This window comes from Leptodactylus fuscus, chromosome 2 (genome assembly GCF_031893055.1).
Source record: "Leptodactylus fuscus isolate aLepFus1 chromosome 2, aLepFus1.hap2, whole genome shotgun sequence".
Taxonomy (NCBI): Eukaryota; Metazoa; Chordata; class Amphibia; order Anura; family Leptodactylidae; genus Leptodactylus; species Leptodactylus fuscus.
Window position 1 is genome coordinate 15,500,634 of NC_134266.1, and position 16,979 is coordinate 15,517,612.

General features: G+C 43.2%; 1 protein-coding gene across 2 annotated transcripts in view; it reads left to right on the forward strand.

Annotated features, from left to right (window-relative positions):
* The window catches only part of CHODL (chondrolectin), an 80,394-nt gene that overhangs the window by 42,675 nt on the left and 20,740 nt on the right, over nucleotides 1-16,979 (forward strand). For both annotated transcript variants that reach the window (XM_075263501.1, XM_075263500.1), the window contains exons 2-3: nucleotides 7,231-7,543; nucleotides 13,545-13,702. In XM_075263501.1, the coding sequence (XP_075119602.1) occupies nucleotides 7,231-7,543; nucleotides 13,545-13,702 (471 nt within the window). The remainder of the gene's footprint in view (nucleotides 1-7,230; nucleotides 7,544-13,544; nucleotides 13,703-16,979) is intronic.

The following is a 16,979-nucleotide window of genomic DNA, read 5'->3' on the forward strand; positions in this document are numbered from 1 at the left end:
ACTTTAGGGGCTCAGCAAATGCGACATGGCACTAGAAAACTGCCCTCAAAAGCCAAATAGCGCTCTTTCCATTCTGAGTCCCGCCATGTACCCATACAGCAGATTATGGCCACATATGGGGTATTACCATGTTCAGGAGAAATTGTGTAACAAACTCTGGGGGGCTTTTAATTCTCTAACTACTTCAAAAATTTAAAATATGGCGCTAAATGGACAATTTATTGGAAAAAAAGTAATTTTTCATTTTCACATCTCAATGGTAAAAAAATCTGTGAAACACCTGTAGGGTCCAAGTGCTCACTAAACCCCTTGATAAATTCTTTGAGGGGTCTAGTTTTCAAAATGGGGTCATTTTGAGGGGGTTTCCACTGTTCTAGCACTTCAGGGGCTCTCCAAATGCAACATGGTGCCTGAAACAGATTTCAGCTAAATTTTCCCTCCAAAATCCCAATAGCGATCCTTCAGCTCTGGACCTCACAGCGTGTCCATACATCACTTTACATTCACATATGGGGCATTTCTGTAGTTGGGACAAAATGCTTGACAATTTTTGGGGTGCATTTTCTCTTTTATCCCCTTGTGGAAATGCAAAATTTGGGGTTAAAGCAACATTTTATAACAAAAAATGTCACTTTTCCATTTATCGGGCCAATTCTGTTACACTCCTGTAGGGTCAAAGGGCTCACTAAACCCCTTGGTAAATTCCTTGAGGGGTATAGTTTCCAAAATGGGGTGACATTTTGGGGGTTTCCACTGTTTTGGCACATTGGGGGCTCTGCAAACGGGACATGGTGCCTGAAAAGTATTCTAGTAAAATCTGGCCTACAAAATCCAATTAGCGCTCCGTCCGCTCTGAGAGCGACCGTGTGCCCGTACATTAGGGTACCAGCACATATTGGGTATTGTCGTGTTCGGGAGAAATTTTGTAACAAAATGTGGGGTGCAATTTTTCCTTTAACCCCTTGTGAAGATGAAAAATTTGGGGCTACAGTGACATTTTATTATAAAAAAAGTAATTTTTCATTTTCACATCTCAACGGTAAAAAAATCTGTGAAACACCTGTAGGGTCCAAGGGCTCACTATACCCCTTGATAAATTCCTTGAGGGGTCTAGTTTCCAAAATGGGGTCACATTTTGGGGGTTTCCACTGTTTTGGCACATTGGGGGCTCTGCAAACGGGACATGGTGCCTGAAAAGTATTGTAGCAAAATCTGACCTACAAAATCCAATTAGCGCTCCATCCGCTCTGAGAGCAACCGTGTGCCCATACATTAGGGTACCAGCACATATGGGGTATTATCATGTTCGGGAGAAATTGTGTAACAAAATGTGCAGTGCAGTTTCTCCTTTAACCCTTAGTAAATGTGTAAATTCTAGGGCTAAATAAATATATTAGTGACAGAAATTGAAAAATGTAAATTTGACCTCCATTTTGTTGTAATTGCTGTAAAATGCTGAAAGGGTTAAGAAACTTTCTAACTGCTGTTTTGGATTCTTTCAGGAATGCAGTTTTTAGAATGGGGTGACTTATGGGGGGTTTTATTAGAGAGGCTTTTCAAGTACCCTTCAGAACTGAACTGGTCCCTTGAAAAATGTGCTTTGGAAATTTTCTTGAAAATTTGGAAAATTACTGCTTGACTTGTAAGCCTTATAATATCTGAAAAAAATGAAAGGGTGATTAAAATTTGATTGCTACATAAATCAGAGATATGGTTAATTATATTTATGAAAAAATTTGGGTAGTATGACTTTCTATTTAAAAGGCTTGCAATTTCAAAGTTTGAAAACGGCATTTTTTTCAAAATTTTCACCAAATTTCCTATTTTTTCATAATTAAAGACAAAACATATCGACTAAAATTTACTACTGACATGAAGTACAATGTGTTACGAAAAAACAATCTCAGAATCACTTGTGTAAGTTAAAGCGTCTCAAAGTTATTGCCATTTAAAGTGACACGTCAGTTTTGAAAAAAGAGGCCTAGTCCTTAAGTCACTTTTGAGCTGTGTCTCTATGGGGTTAATGGTGCTATATAAATAAATAATAATAATAATAATAATAATAATAATAATAATAATAACCCCTGTAATATTATCCATGGACTTGAAGAGACAAAACCCACTTTTCTTCCCTATCATATCCTAATACCAAGCTTATCCAAGGTAATTGGTTTTGCCTTTAATTGGCCCACATATTGTAATTATGGTGCACTTTGTGCCAAAAACTGGTCAAAATACCTTGCACCATATTTGACAAGGTGCTATGGCCTAGATGGAAAGAGGGTAGTGTGGTGAAATTGGGTGTGGTTTAAGATGTAACAGTGTGCACCAGAATTTCACCAAATTCTGGTGCCAAGTAATGCTTGGTTCAATATCTGTGTTGGTATTCCATCTGGAGGACCCCCTGAACGGAATACCGAACGCAACTGCAAGCGCTGTGCAGTGAAAGCACACGGACCCCATAGACTATAATGGGGTCTGTGTGCTTGCCGCGCACTGCCCGCACGAATCATGGAAAGTAGATTGTGAAGTACTTTCCTGTCCGCATGATCCCTGCAGAGATCTGGCGTCAAGCACACGGACTCATTATAGTCTATGGGGTCCATGTGCTTTCATTGGCAGTTGCGTTCGGTATTATATTCGGGGAGGCCCTCATGCGGACTTCCCGAACGGATTACCAATTGCAGATGTGAACGAGACCTAAGTCAATTTATATGTAGTTTAAACTTACCGAATGTATCATCCAGCATTAGTCACTGTGATAAATCTGACACATTTTAATGCTGAGTACTCTAAGTCGTACACTCAGTTTACGGTCCGGTCCATATACTTTATGTAATATTCAGATATTTTGGAAATTGCGATATCTAAGGGTATTATTTTCCATATAAGAATATTTTGCTGCATCTTCTGATTTTTCCTCTCTATATATCGCTGGCAACTTTGAACTCAAGCCCCAATAGCTCTAGAATCTCGGGATGTGTAGGATACTTTGTAAGATGTGAAATCTCTTTTTTGATAACATTAATATTTTCAGAAGTCATATCAAAGAATTGAATCCTTATCTGATAGAAGGTTCACCCTGAGAGAATCTGAGACAGCATGCGGCGAGCAATTCTCAACACTGCCCAGTGAAACAGCAGCCCACTGAATTATGGAAATATCGCCGCCACCAAGAAAATGGAGAGATACAAGTGGAACGATAAATGGAAATTTTAAGTTAACCTTAAAAACAAGAAAAGTTGTATACGTACATTGTTACAGTTCTACACATCTTTTAAAGTGATATATATATATATATATATATATATATATATATATATATATATATCCATAGTCATAGCAAATTTTGTAATAGATTGTTATACAGATCTGGGGCGCCTTCTTCTTACTCTTGGGTCACACTAGTGTTCAAGTCTCCATAGGAGACTCCATCCAAGATTCTGCTTAAAATCGTCGGAGAGAAAAGTCCTGGACTATTCTCACTGCTGGTTTCAATATAAAATGACAGAAACCCGGCTGACCCCGTTATCGTCTACAGCAGTGGTTCTCAACCTTACCAATGCCGCAACTGTTCCTCATGTTGTGGTGACCCCCAACCATAAAATTATCTTACCTCCAATACTGCTGCTCTCCACAAAGTAGCTGCTTTAACCCCTTCCCGCCGATGGCATTTTTTGATTTTCGTTTTTCGTTTTTGACTCCCCTCCTTCTAAACCCCATAACTTTTTTATTTCTCCGCTCCCAGAGTCATATGAGGTCTTAATTTTTGCGGGACAATTTTTTCTTCATGATGCCACCATTAATTATTCTATATAATGTACTGGGAAGCAGGAAAAAAATTCAGAATGGGGTGGATTTGAAGAAAAAATGCATTTCTGCGACTTTCTTACGGGCTTTGGTTTTACGGCGTTCACTGTGCAACCAAAATGACATGTCCCCTGTATTCTGTGTTTCGGTACGGTTCCAGGGATACCAAATTTATATGGTTTTATTTACATTTTGACCCCTAAAAAAAATTCCAAAACGGTGTTAAAATTTTTTTTTTCTAAAAGTCGCCATATTCCGACGGCCGTAACTTTTTTATACATAGGTGTACGGGGATACATAGGGCGTCTTTTTTTGCGGGGCCAGGTGTACTTTTTAGTTCTACCATTTTCGGGAAATGTTATTGCTTTGATCACTTTTTATTCAAATTTTTATCAGAATTAAAACAGTGAAAAAACGGCGGTTTGGCACTTTTGACTATTTTTCCTGCTACGGCGTTTACCGAACAGGAAAAATATTTTTATAGATTTGTAGAGCGGGCGATTTCGGACGCGGGGATACCTAACATGTATATGTTTCACAGTTTTTAACTACTTTTATATTTGTTCTAGGGAAAGGGGGGTGATTTGAACTTTTAATACTTTTTATATTTTTTTATTTTTTTTTATTTTTTTTTTTTTTGCATTTATTAGACCCCCTAGGGGTGTTGAACCCCAGGGGGTCTGATCACTAATGCAATGCATTACAATGCTAATGCATTGCAATGCATTGCAAAAAATCATCATCTCTTTTGCAGGCTGCATAGACCAGCCTGCAAAAGAGAGAATTTGCAGACTGGCTGGGAGCCCTTAACAAGGCTCCCGGTTGTCATGGCAACGGGGGGTCGGCCCTGGAGCATGCTCCAGGAGCCGGCGATCCCTGCCAAAATGGCGGCGCCCATGCGCCGCCGGGAAGATGGCGCCTCCGGTGCCTTTGACAGCAGCGCCGGAGGGGTTAATGCCTCCGATCGGTCCGGGGACCGATCGGAGGCATTAGAGCCGGTTGTCTACTGCTTAAAGCAGTAGACACCCGGCGGCTATGACGGCCGCCCGGCTCCCGGGCGGTCGCCATAGTTACAGACCCGACACGCGCCGTACTATTACGGCGCATGTCGGGAAGGGGTTAATTTAAATAGCTGTTCTCTATACATGTGTCACTGGTTTACATTATGGCACCAACTCTGTCACATACACCTGAATTTGATGGGGTGTATGTGATGGGTTGGTGCAATGATATCATGCAGGGTAATAGTATATGGGCATATCTGCATGTGGGCAGACACCGCTCCTCGATGCGTCTCAGGCCTAGAGACGCATCGAGAAGCAGTGTCTCGGTTCCTAAGACCATTGGAAATATGTGTTTTCCGATGGTCTTAGGAAACCTGTGTGAAAGGGTAGGGGTCATGACTAGAGATGAGCGAACAGTAAAATGTTCAAGGTTCGATATTTGTTTGGAGTAGCCCCTCAATATTCGACTACTCGAATCGAATAGCAAACCCTATTATAGTCTATTGGGGGGAAAATGCTCGTTTCAGGGGTAGGCAACATTCGATCAAATTCTACTTACCAAGTCCACGAGTGAGGGTCGGGCTGGATCCTCCAAGAAGTCTTCTCCTTGCAGCTTCCCCGCGGCATCTTCCGGCTCTGAATTCACTCTGCCAGGCATCGGGCTTGGGCAGAGCCAACTGCGCATGCCCGCACTACAAGCGGAGATGCGCAGTCGGCTCTGCCCAGGTCCGATGCCTGGCAGAGTGAATTCAGAACCGGAAGATGCCGCGGGGAAGCTGCACGGAGAAGACTTCTAAAGGTAGGAGAAGAACCAGCATTGTTTTGCTTCTTCAATTAAGTATTTCGGAAGACACCACTGGTATAGATTATATTTCCAGTGCAATGTTTTGGGTGGATACCCCCTTCATTAGGCATCTAGAGAGATATCCAAAGTGAATCATAGTCCATGTTATGGCCCATAAATGATGTAGATCCTGGATGGTATTTCCAGAGGAGATATAGCTCCACAAGGTCCCTCCACCCTCTTTTCTGCCCTTGTAGTTTTATATCTTCTCTGAGAATGTTTCAGCTATGCATTAAATGGTGAGGCAAGGTTTCGACCCATTCTAACTTCCTCCTTGTGGTCATGTGGAAAGAAGGAGTAGAAGACCTTAAACCCCTGCGCTAGTCATCAGTGGGTTCCTCTGACCTTTATGATGACTAGGGGTTTGACCTCAAAGACAATTACTGATCCTGGGAATGAAGGGGTTGCAAAGCTGATTTAGAGTAATCTCTTCTGTAGAGATTTTTGAGCACTGAGAACCATAAACCCGAGCCCTACCCTAAACACACAGCCTACTGAAATTCCCCATGGTGGGACTATTAAAGGATTATCTTATCTTATCCACTGTACAGGGAACTACAGTGAGCTCCATACATTGCAACGTATGAGAGATCCATGAAAACGGGCATCCCTCTGGTGCAAAACTCAGGAAAAATGGACATTTTTCATAGCCAGTTTCACCCACGATTGTGTGTATCATGGCTGAGAATACACCCTCCTGGCCCCCATATGCATGATATATATGGGATATCCTGTGGTATTTCAAAATGTCTAAAGTGGGAAAACTAAATTTTGGCTATTCTACCACTGCAACCTTAGCCCCTAATAGAAATGACCGGCAAATGCCTTCCACCATGGGAGTTGGACCCGCCATTTCTGCCAAATTGTCAATCAAAAGAAAATATTTTCCAGCAAGTAGTTGTATGACTTTTCAGGGCAACTTCACCATCTTTCCTTGTGTCGGTTTTATCTTGTATCTTGGCTAAACATTCACAAAATTGCAGGAGATAAGACAAAATATACCGATTAATTTGGAATGGATTTCACCACCACCTCGTCCATTCATGAACACACATGCATGCTAAGCCAATTGATCAGGGTTATTCAAGTGGAATCTAGGATCGATGATAGTCAGGAAGATACCATTGTTCCTAGTGGAGAATGTCCTTTGTATAAACTGGAGAACAAAGAGGAAATGTTTTACCTTTCTGGGACTCGTCCTATGGTGTACACGTTAGTGATGTCTGTATGGTGCAACAGATAAAGTAATAGGGAATGTCTATTCCTATAACATGGTGAATCCACGTCCATGATTTCATTGGCACATTTACGCCCTTGGATTTTATTAATACGTCAATAGGTGAGATTTACTAATAGTAATCCTCCATACAATACAATATACATTCAATAATGGAGTCACCAAAATGACCCTGATACGTTGCAAGAGTCAGAGACAGGGGCAGGACTAAGAGGAGTAGAAAACCACCCGATTTTAGTAGACTGGTCGTACCGTATATTGAAGTATATACAGTATAAAAAATTATCTACTTGAAATGTTATTTGATACAGATTTTTGTTACATGTTTGTTACAGGGCGAAAGGTTTGCTATGCAGATTATAAGCATCCGTGCTACAAAATAGCTTTTTTTCAAGACTTAACCGCACGGATTGGTTATCATCAGGCACGTCAAGTCTGCGATGGAGAAGGAGGCCATCTTCTGAGTATTGAAAGTGAAGCCGAGCAAAAACTCATCGAGAGAATGCTACAAAATCTCACAAATTCAGGTTCCGGAAAATCTGATGGGGATTTCTGGATTGGGCTCTCAAGAAACCGAGATTCCATAAGTTCATCTGGTGCCTGCCCCGATCTCTATAAGTGGGATGATGGGAGTACCTCTAACTTCAGGTATTCATCAATGAACTTTAAGGGGATCTCTTAGTTTATAGTGTAACTCCTTTTAGCTACTGTGTCAGAGGTTGATTGGTGAACAAGGTTGTAATAAACACTATTAACCTATCTAACTTCCTTATACTTATAAAGCAGACTATAAAGTTCCCATTAGTAATGATCTAACCAAACATTTTCAGGGAGACTCTCTCTGTACAAGTCTACTCAATGCAGCAGATAGAGCTGAAGCATCTTCCAAAGGTGGAATAGTCATTTCACATGGCTATATCTCAGGTTTTATATTACCTAAAACACAGGATAGAATGTGAATTTAATATGCAGGAGCTCTGTTATAGCTAATACGTCCTCCTGGCAGCTTCTCTGTTATATTTTGATACCAGAAACATTTTTCTAGGTTATATAAAACCAGAGATAGGGCCAGTTGAAGAGACCATTGCTCCTTTGGTAAATGCTTCAGCTCTACGTATTCATAGTACAAATGTGTACAGACTTTCCCTAGTAGCAGCTTAGTTAGAGGGCTGCTGAGCAGAATGTTACAGCCTGTTTTCTATTATATACTAAGTTAGACAGGTTAATAATATGTTCATAAGGTTGCAGTGACGTAACTAGGAATGGTGGGGCCCCATGGCGAACTTTTGACATGGTCCCCCCCCTGACCGACACTGACACCGAAGACCTCGACCGAACCCCTCCTACGCATTCCTGCATTCCATTCTATTATGCCCCATAGTGGCCCCTGCACACAGTATTATGCCCCATAGTGGCCCCTGCACACAGTATTATGCCCCATAGTGGCCCCTGCACACAGTATTATGCTCCATAGTGGCCCCTGCACACAGTATTATGCCCCATAGTGGCCCCTGCACACAGTATTATGCCCCATAGTGGCCCCTGCACACAGTATTATCCCCCATAGTAGCCCTTGCACACAGTATTATCACCCATAGTGGTCCCTGCACACAGTATTATCCCCCATAGTGGCCCCAGTACACAGTATTATCCCCATAGTGGCCCTTGCACACAGTATTATCACCCATAGTGGCCCCTGCACACAGTATTATCCCCCATAGTGGCCCCTGCACACAGTATTATGTCCCATAGTGGCCCCTGCACACAGTATTATCCCCCATAGTGGCCCCTGCACACAGTATTATCCCCCATAGTGGCCCCAGTACACAGTATTATCCCCATAGTGGCCCCTGCACACAGTATTATGTCCCATAGTGGCCCCTGCACACAGTATTACCCCCCATAGTGGCCCCTGTACACAGTATTATCCCCCATAGTGGACCCTGCACACTCAGTATTATGTCCCACTGTGGACACCCATAAACAATTATTATACTGTGGGGTCTTTTCAGACCCCAGAGTATAATAATCGGAGACCCGGGGGAATAAAAATATAAAAAACTACTGTTACTTACCTGTCCCCCGGCTCCTATGCTGTCGGCCTCCGCTGCCGTACTTCTTCAATGATGTCGGACGTCACATGACCCGGGACGCAGGCCGGGTTCATGTGACATCAGACAACTAGCAAGGAGGTCTGGCCCGGATTGTGGAGAGGTAATTAACAGTGTTTTTTTTATGTTTCTTACCTCTCCCGGTCCGTCAATCATTATACTCTGGGGTCCGAAATGACCCCCGAGTATAATGATAGCAGCGGTAGTGGCTGTCACTGGGCCCCTAATGTCCCGGGCCCTGTGGCAGCTGCCTCTGCTGCTATAGCGGTAGTTACGCCACTGGTATGTTGCAAAAATGGTCACCAAATATCCCAATTTAATATGCTTTCAGCCTTATGTCAGCATATTAGAGGTGCTGGTCCATATTAGTAGAAAATTCCACAAAAAAACCCATTTCTGCCTAACGCCTGGTTCACATTTGCGTTCAGTAATTTGTTTGGGGACCCCCCAGAATGGACTATCAAACGCATTGGCAAGCGGTGAGCTTATGTGTCCGTGTCCTCTACGCGCGGTGTTTGATCTACTTTCCTGTCTGCATGACTTGTGTGGACACTGCACGGAAAGCACATGGACCCCATTATAGTCTATGGGGGTCCATGTGCTTTTAGCGCTCTCCGCTTGCCAATGCGTTCCCCAAGCGGACTCCCCAGATGTGAACCAGGCCTAATAAGAGTTCTGCAAGAATGTATCTGTCTCATTGTATCCATGAGAGAAGAGTTTCTTCTACCTCTGCCTCCTCCTACATACTGACTGTAAAGTCTGTCAGTAACAGTAGGGGGGTTGGGGATGTGACAAGGGAACCTTCTCCTCCTAAATATACTGGACTCACAAGCATGAGTCCATTGCATTCTTCCAGTGCTCTTCTATCCTCACATCGCTACCCTCTTTGTGCTGTTTCGGCTGCTCGGAGCACAGACCTGCAGCGGTAATACACGGGACAGCATAATAAGTTGACAGATCTGCTTAACAAGACCAATTAGTGCGTTCATTATAACTTAATAACTTAAATGAGTTTATTGCAACATTTTGCAAAGAAATTATTATAACTGGGAAGATGGAGGGAAGATACAAGCTGCGTGCTCAGGGATAAGCTGCTACACACTTGGTTATTTTGAGAGTAATTTAACCAAAAAATATGTTAATTTTTCCAATATGGAAATGAGCAATAAAGAAAGAATAAATGAGACATAGAGATTATTAAATGTAATTTCTGTTTCCAGGTTTCCTAGTCTGGAATACAGTGTCTTCCACAGCTATAGACATATACATTTTATGCTACACAGTACTGTGCAAATGTTTTAGGCAGGTGGGGGAAAAGATATGAAAAATAAGAAGGCTTTCCCAAATAGAAGGGTTAATAGTTTATTCTTGTCAATTAAAAAATGCAAAGCTAATGCAGAAAAGAGAACTCTAATCCCATCAATATTTGGTGCGACCTTTGCCCTTTGGCTTCCATCAGATCTTCTCGGACAGTTTTTGGCAGAACTCAGCAGAGAGGTTGTTCCCGCCATCTTGGAGAACTAAGCACAGATCTTCTGTGGATGTAGGCATGTCCGATCCGTCTGTCTCTTCATGTCATCCCAGACAGACTGGATGATGTTGAGATCAGATCTCTGTAGGGGCCATATCATCACTTCTAGGACTCCTCCTCCAAAGGGCAAAGGTCACACCAAATATTGATAGGACTTACGTTTCTCTTTTCTTCTTTCATTTCATTTTGTAAATTGTAGAGATGAGCCAACAGTAAAATATTCGATATTCAATATTCGTTTCGAATAGCCACTCAATATTCGACTATTCGAATGAATATTGAACCCCATTATAGTCTATGGGAGAAAATGCTTTGTTACAGGTCCACCAAGTCCACTATGACACCTCAGCAAATGATGCCAACACCCTGGAATGCAACTGGGACAGCAGAGGAAGCATGTCTGGGGGCATCTAACATGCCCAAGTCACTGTATTATGTCGGGATCCCTGTCAGCTTGCGATATGTGGGAGCTGACTTTTTCCCATAGGAATGCATTGACCAGCGTTGATTGGCCGAATGCCATACAGAGTACAGCATTTGGCCAATCAATGCTGGTTCTGCCGGAGACTCGTCTGTAAGGAGGTGGAGCCTAATATTGGACCAGAATGGAGACTGCTGTGGACCGCTCTTAGACTCCGCCTCCACTGGCAGAACCAGCATTGATTGGCCGAATGCTGTACTCTATATGGCATTCGGCCAGTCAACGCTGGTCAATGCATTCCTATGCTGAGATGTAGCAGAGCTGGCTGTGCGCTCAGCTTGGTTACTCCAAAGATGCAGTCAAGCTCAGCGCATGGCCAGCACTGCTACATCGGAGAAGAAGCAGAGCTGGCCGTGCGCTGAGCTCGGCTACTCTGGAGATGGATCCGAGCTGAGCGCACTGCCAACACTGCACACTCAGCTCTGGTCCATCTCTGTGTGTGCTGAGCTCTGCTGCTTCTCCGTGTAGCAGAGCTGTGTCAGCACTGCTACATCTGAGATCGGACCACAATGGAAACTGTTGTGGACTGATCTTAGACTCCTCCTCCTCCGGCAGAACCAGCGTTGATTGGTTGAATGCTGTACGCTATATGGCATTTGGCCAATCAACACTGGTCAATGCATTCCTATGGGAAAAAGTCAGCTCACGCATATCGCCAGCTGACAGGGATCCCGACCAGATAGAGCCCCAAAGAGCTAGGTGAGTGACATTCCGCCCTAAATAAAGGTAATCCCTAGCTAACCCTGCCTGTACATCTATCCCTGTCTCACAGTCACATCGTTCACAGTCTCATATTAGTCGAATGTTAACTCCACCATTCGTATAAATTGGAGGTCACCTGATTTAGCCAGCCAATTACTTTTTCCGATTTTTTTTTTTATGCCTCTGTTGTCGTAGTTCCTGTCCCACCTCCCCTGTGCAGTTATTGGTGCAAAAAAAATGCCAGGGAAGGTGGGAGGGGAATCAAATTTTTACTGCGTTTGCCTCGTGGTGTTCGATTGGAAACGAATACCTGGAACGGCCTGATATTCGATCGAATATGTATTCAATCAAACAGTGTTCGCTCATCTCTAGTAAATTCGCAAAAATAAACTATTGCAATATATTTGTGAAAGAATTCTTACTTTGCATCAATGTTTCCCATATCTGACTAAAACATTTGCACAGAACTGTGATGTTGCAAATGATGTGACAGAGGTTTCATGAGATTACAAAAGCATCGCTGCACCAACATTATTGTTACCAGGTTTTCCACAGACCTTGAATAAGGATTTAACAATAGGGAGCGTCACTTTATGTGGCTTCCCCTTGTTTCCTCCATCTTTCGGATCATGGCAGTGGCTTTCTTCTTACACAGATCTGTTTTCCCTTAGCTTTAAACCAATTCACTACATTCCCTGATAGCCTGCACGTCGCTCACAGTGTGTGGCCCTGAATAGTCACATGTAGGATATCACTTTGTGAAAGAATATTACAAAGTAACATTGTTTTGAAAATCTGTTCATCTTGTGACAGACACATGTCCAGCCAAGAGTAACAATACAGAAGATCAAATCTGTATTATATACAGTGTGTGTGTGTGTCTATGAGTGTATATGAGTATACAGGTGTGCGCACACTTATCTCAAATTTGGTTGCAAGACACAATGTAACAACATGCTAACAAAAGCTTTGAAAGACTACAGTGTTTAAGTGTGGCCCCCAGGTGGCAGCACATAGGACAGGATAGTTACCATACCCCTAATGTTCAATTATTACATCATTGTTTAGAGAAGCGGCACCTATCAATCTGGACATGTCCAGCCAAGAGAAGAGATAAGGAAAGTCATATTTCTGTATGAGTCACAGTATATATATATATATATATATATATATATATATATATATATATATATATGGGTGTGTCTGACTATACAGATATGTCTACTCTTAATTTAGCTCAAATTTAGCCAAGGACTTCAATTGCACATCAAACCCATATCACAGCATGCTAATAAAACTGTTAAAAGCCTGAAGCTCACAATACAACCACTAGGTGGCTGCACAAAGACACGTATATTATATCACTGTGTGACACAATATCACAAAACAACACTATAATTTAAGTAAATCATTGCATCATTGCAACACACATATCTGGACATGCACCATATATGGGTGTTACGGGGTGTGTGTGATTATGTGTATGTAAATGTAAAAATATATATGTGTGTGTATAGGCAGATCATGGGGCCCGTGGAGGGAGGGGGCCCGGCATTGATCTGTTCTTCCTTCCTAACAATAAATTCATTGCATTTTCCTGTAGCCACCACTAGGGGGAATACAGTATAAGGTGAGTTTAGCAGCTGTATTAATTCCTATACCATGAGCTCCCCCTGTGGTGGCTGCAGGTAGCACATTTTAACACTGATTTTATCAATGATTTATATTAGTTTTCTGGTGTAAATACAGTAATAAATATGGGGGCTGATTCATATAAGGCATGATGGCCGCTTCCCTTTCTGAGCCTTCTTTGTATCTTGGCAGGAACTGGTATGCGGATGAACCATCTTGTGGCAGTGAAGCCTGTGTGGTCATGTACCATCAGCCAACAGCCAACCCTGGGATCGGAGGACCGTATCTCTACCAGTGGAATGATGACCGGTGTAATATGAAGCACAATTTTATATGTAAATACCCCCCTGGTAGGTGACATAACATTGATATTGTTTTATAGACTTCACTCTTGCTAGGTGTCTGTTTTATTGTTGCTCTATTTATTTGCCCAGTTTTTAGGGATATTTTCTGTTTTGTGAAAATAAAGTTTCTTCGGCACATGCATGGCGCAGATGCATGGCTCGTTGCAAGACAAAGTTTCCCTCCGGCACCACCTACCATGTGCTATGAATAATACTAGTGTCTTAATATAACATAAAGAGGACATCGGGCCCCTAAGCCTACAGGGCCTGGTAGGGATTGCTAGAGCCGATATATTGAATGACCTTTATTGGACAAAAATGAACTGTACAATGCGTTTCGAGCTCCATGGCAGATCCTGGGAGTGAGAGAAGGTGCCTGGGTCTGTCCTGAAATACTGTCTAGTCTGTAATTGTGCACCTGAAGAAGAGCTTGTGGTGCTCGAAATGCGTTGCACAGTTCATTTCTGTCCAATAAAGCTCATTCAATATATCAACCCTGTTTGACGTTCCATTTTGTGGACCAGCGAGTGCAGATTTCCATCTTGAGCCGTTGGCTTCTTCCCTCTGACTACCGTCTGGTCCTCAGTGTCCAGTCTGGATTCTGCAGCCACCTTCAACTTCTATGCTTCTATTGGTGTTGTGACCCATTCACAAGACCTGAAGGTGAGGTTCCAACTGTTCCATTTTCTGTGCATTTTTATTTCTTCAATTTATGGTCAACACATCTCCACTATAAGCATGCTCGGTGTTCTCCTCTCTTTTATTTTGTCCCCCTAAAGACATAGACCCCTCTGCAGGATTCTTGGCCCTTATCCCTGCAGAGCAGAGTACTGGTTGGCTACATAGGAGGCCATTAGATAGATTTGGCTCATGTCCCAAGTCATGTTTCAGGACTTCTTTGTGAGGCCTCATTCACATGATTGAGGTCCGATTTTTTAATGGATGGCACTCACATGTTACCTGGACACCATCTAAGTGTTACAGTTCCAAAAGTCTGAGCATGCTCAGTAGGGCGAAAGCTGGACTTAGCCTGACTCGCAGGTGGCGCTGTACGCTGGGAGAGCAACCTGCGGGACCCAATCCTAACATTACCCCCCCCCCCCCTCTTAGGGCCCTCCCCCTTCAAAAGCCCCCACAAGGTCTGGTGCGTCCATGTTTTCAGCGCGCACCCAAGACCGATTCTCGGGCTGGGAAGAGGAGCCAGGACGGCGGTGAGCGTCAGCCGCAGGCCATTCCCTTTGTTCAGACATAGCAGCAAGACCTTGGCTCACACTTCTGTTACGGTTCCAAAAGTCTGAGCATGCTCAGTAGGGTGAAAGCTGGACTTAGCCTGACCCGCAGGTGGCGCTGTGTGCTGGGAGAGCAACCTGCGGGACCCAATCCTAACACTAAGTCTCATTTAACTTCTTTCTATGTCCATTGATTTCAGTGGGGGGTTCTGCTCCATTGTGTTGTCACGAGGTTGGATAGGACATGCTCCATAGGCTATAGATTGGAGCATTGGAACCCCCCTCAGACGGCACACTTGGTGCATGAGTCCCAAGTCAGACATGAGATAAGACAATACTGGATGGCAACTAATTTGCCTTTCTTTTCCCAGAATTCCTAGGGGAATACATTGCCTTTTAAAGGGGCTGTGCAGGACTCAAAAATATGGCTGATTTCTTCTTCTCAGGGAGTGACATTGTGTCCATTGGTCACACGACAATGCCACATCTCCATCCCATTAAAATAAATGAGAGTGAGCTGCAGCAAGGCCATGTGACCAATAGACATGATGTCATTTCCTGAGAAGAAGAAAGCAGCCATGTTTTTGAGTCCTGTGTGCAGTTGAAAAGCTGATCTGCACGAAAGAAGGGTTAGTCTGTCCTTGAACTAAGGAAAGTCTTTGGTACACTACGTATATAACAAATTCACATGTGCAATTTTCATGCAACGTGATTGTGTTGCGGTCCTGATTACCTTGTATAATATGACTGCATGCCGTATGTCACTGTCGCAGGGAATTTCATGTTTTCTTAAAGGGTTTTCTCTAGCTCCGTCTTGAGACAGTCACTCAAAGAAGCTGTTAGCAAGAACTATTGTTGCCTCCGAGTCTCATGTATGAATATTGTAAAGACACGACGATCCTACACGGCCCATTGGCTGCTGTAATTTTGCACCCATTTTCATACAACTAAAACTGCCATATAGTCTCAGGCTTAATGAGACTCGTGTCAGTAGGTCCAGTCTTCACCTTCACCCATTTATTTACGAGAAGCAGAGATCTGGAAATGTCAAAGAACTGATATGTGAAGTATGGTAGAACGTTGTAGAACTTGTCACAATATAAGGATCCAAATTTGTTCCATCAATAACATAAAGGCTGACATTTATTATCTAGTAACTGGAGAGGCGATACATGTCCCAATGCTGAGACCCGACTGATCAGGAAAATCAGGGTCATTGGGTCTCCTTAGCCTTCTCAATGTAGTGGATAGAACCAAGGTGTTACTGGGTATTACTTGTAGACTGCCGATCCATAAACGGGACCAAGGAAGACAGCGCTAAATAAATGTCAGTCGTTATTATTATTATTATTTATATAGCACCATTAATTCCATGGTGCTTTACAGTCGTTGGACCTTTCCCCACCTCCACCTTTACATTCTACTGACAGGTGGGCAGTCCTTGTCTGGAGGAGATAGTCCAGGACCACCCACTTGACAGAAGAGAACCTAATCAGTGAATTGGGTGCTGAAAAACATCTGAGGATTGGTGAGGGCTAAAGGAAAAAAAAAAAATCCAACCGAGCTAGAATCAGTGGAGTGCTGCTTTTTGAAGAATGCAAAGAGTTGGAGTTGTTGGAGTGGTGAAAAGTTTTTTTAAAGAAAACCTTTCATGTCCTCAGGCACATGCGGCTGTATATACCACTAGAAAGCTGACTGAACTCCCATTATGTGCCCTAGGGAAAGATATATCGATTTCTTCCCATTGTCAGAAGGGCGTTCCTAGCTGGACTGTGAGGAGTGCCTCCCCTAGACAATACCCATCCATAGCCCTGTACTGTCAGGGGGTTGTTCCTTACTGCTAACCTGTGAGGAACAACCCTCCCGACAGTATTCATCCATAGACTAGTACTGGGAGGGCGTTCCTTACAGCTCAGCATCATCTCTGGGTGGCAAGGAACACCCCCTCTGACAGTACAGAGCTATGGATAGTACAGGGCTATGGACAGTACAGGGCTATGGATGGGTACTGTCAGGTGGGCGTTCCTCAAGCCCCGCTAGACTGTCAGGAAGCT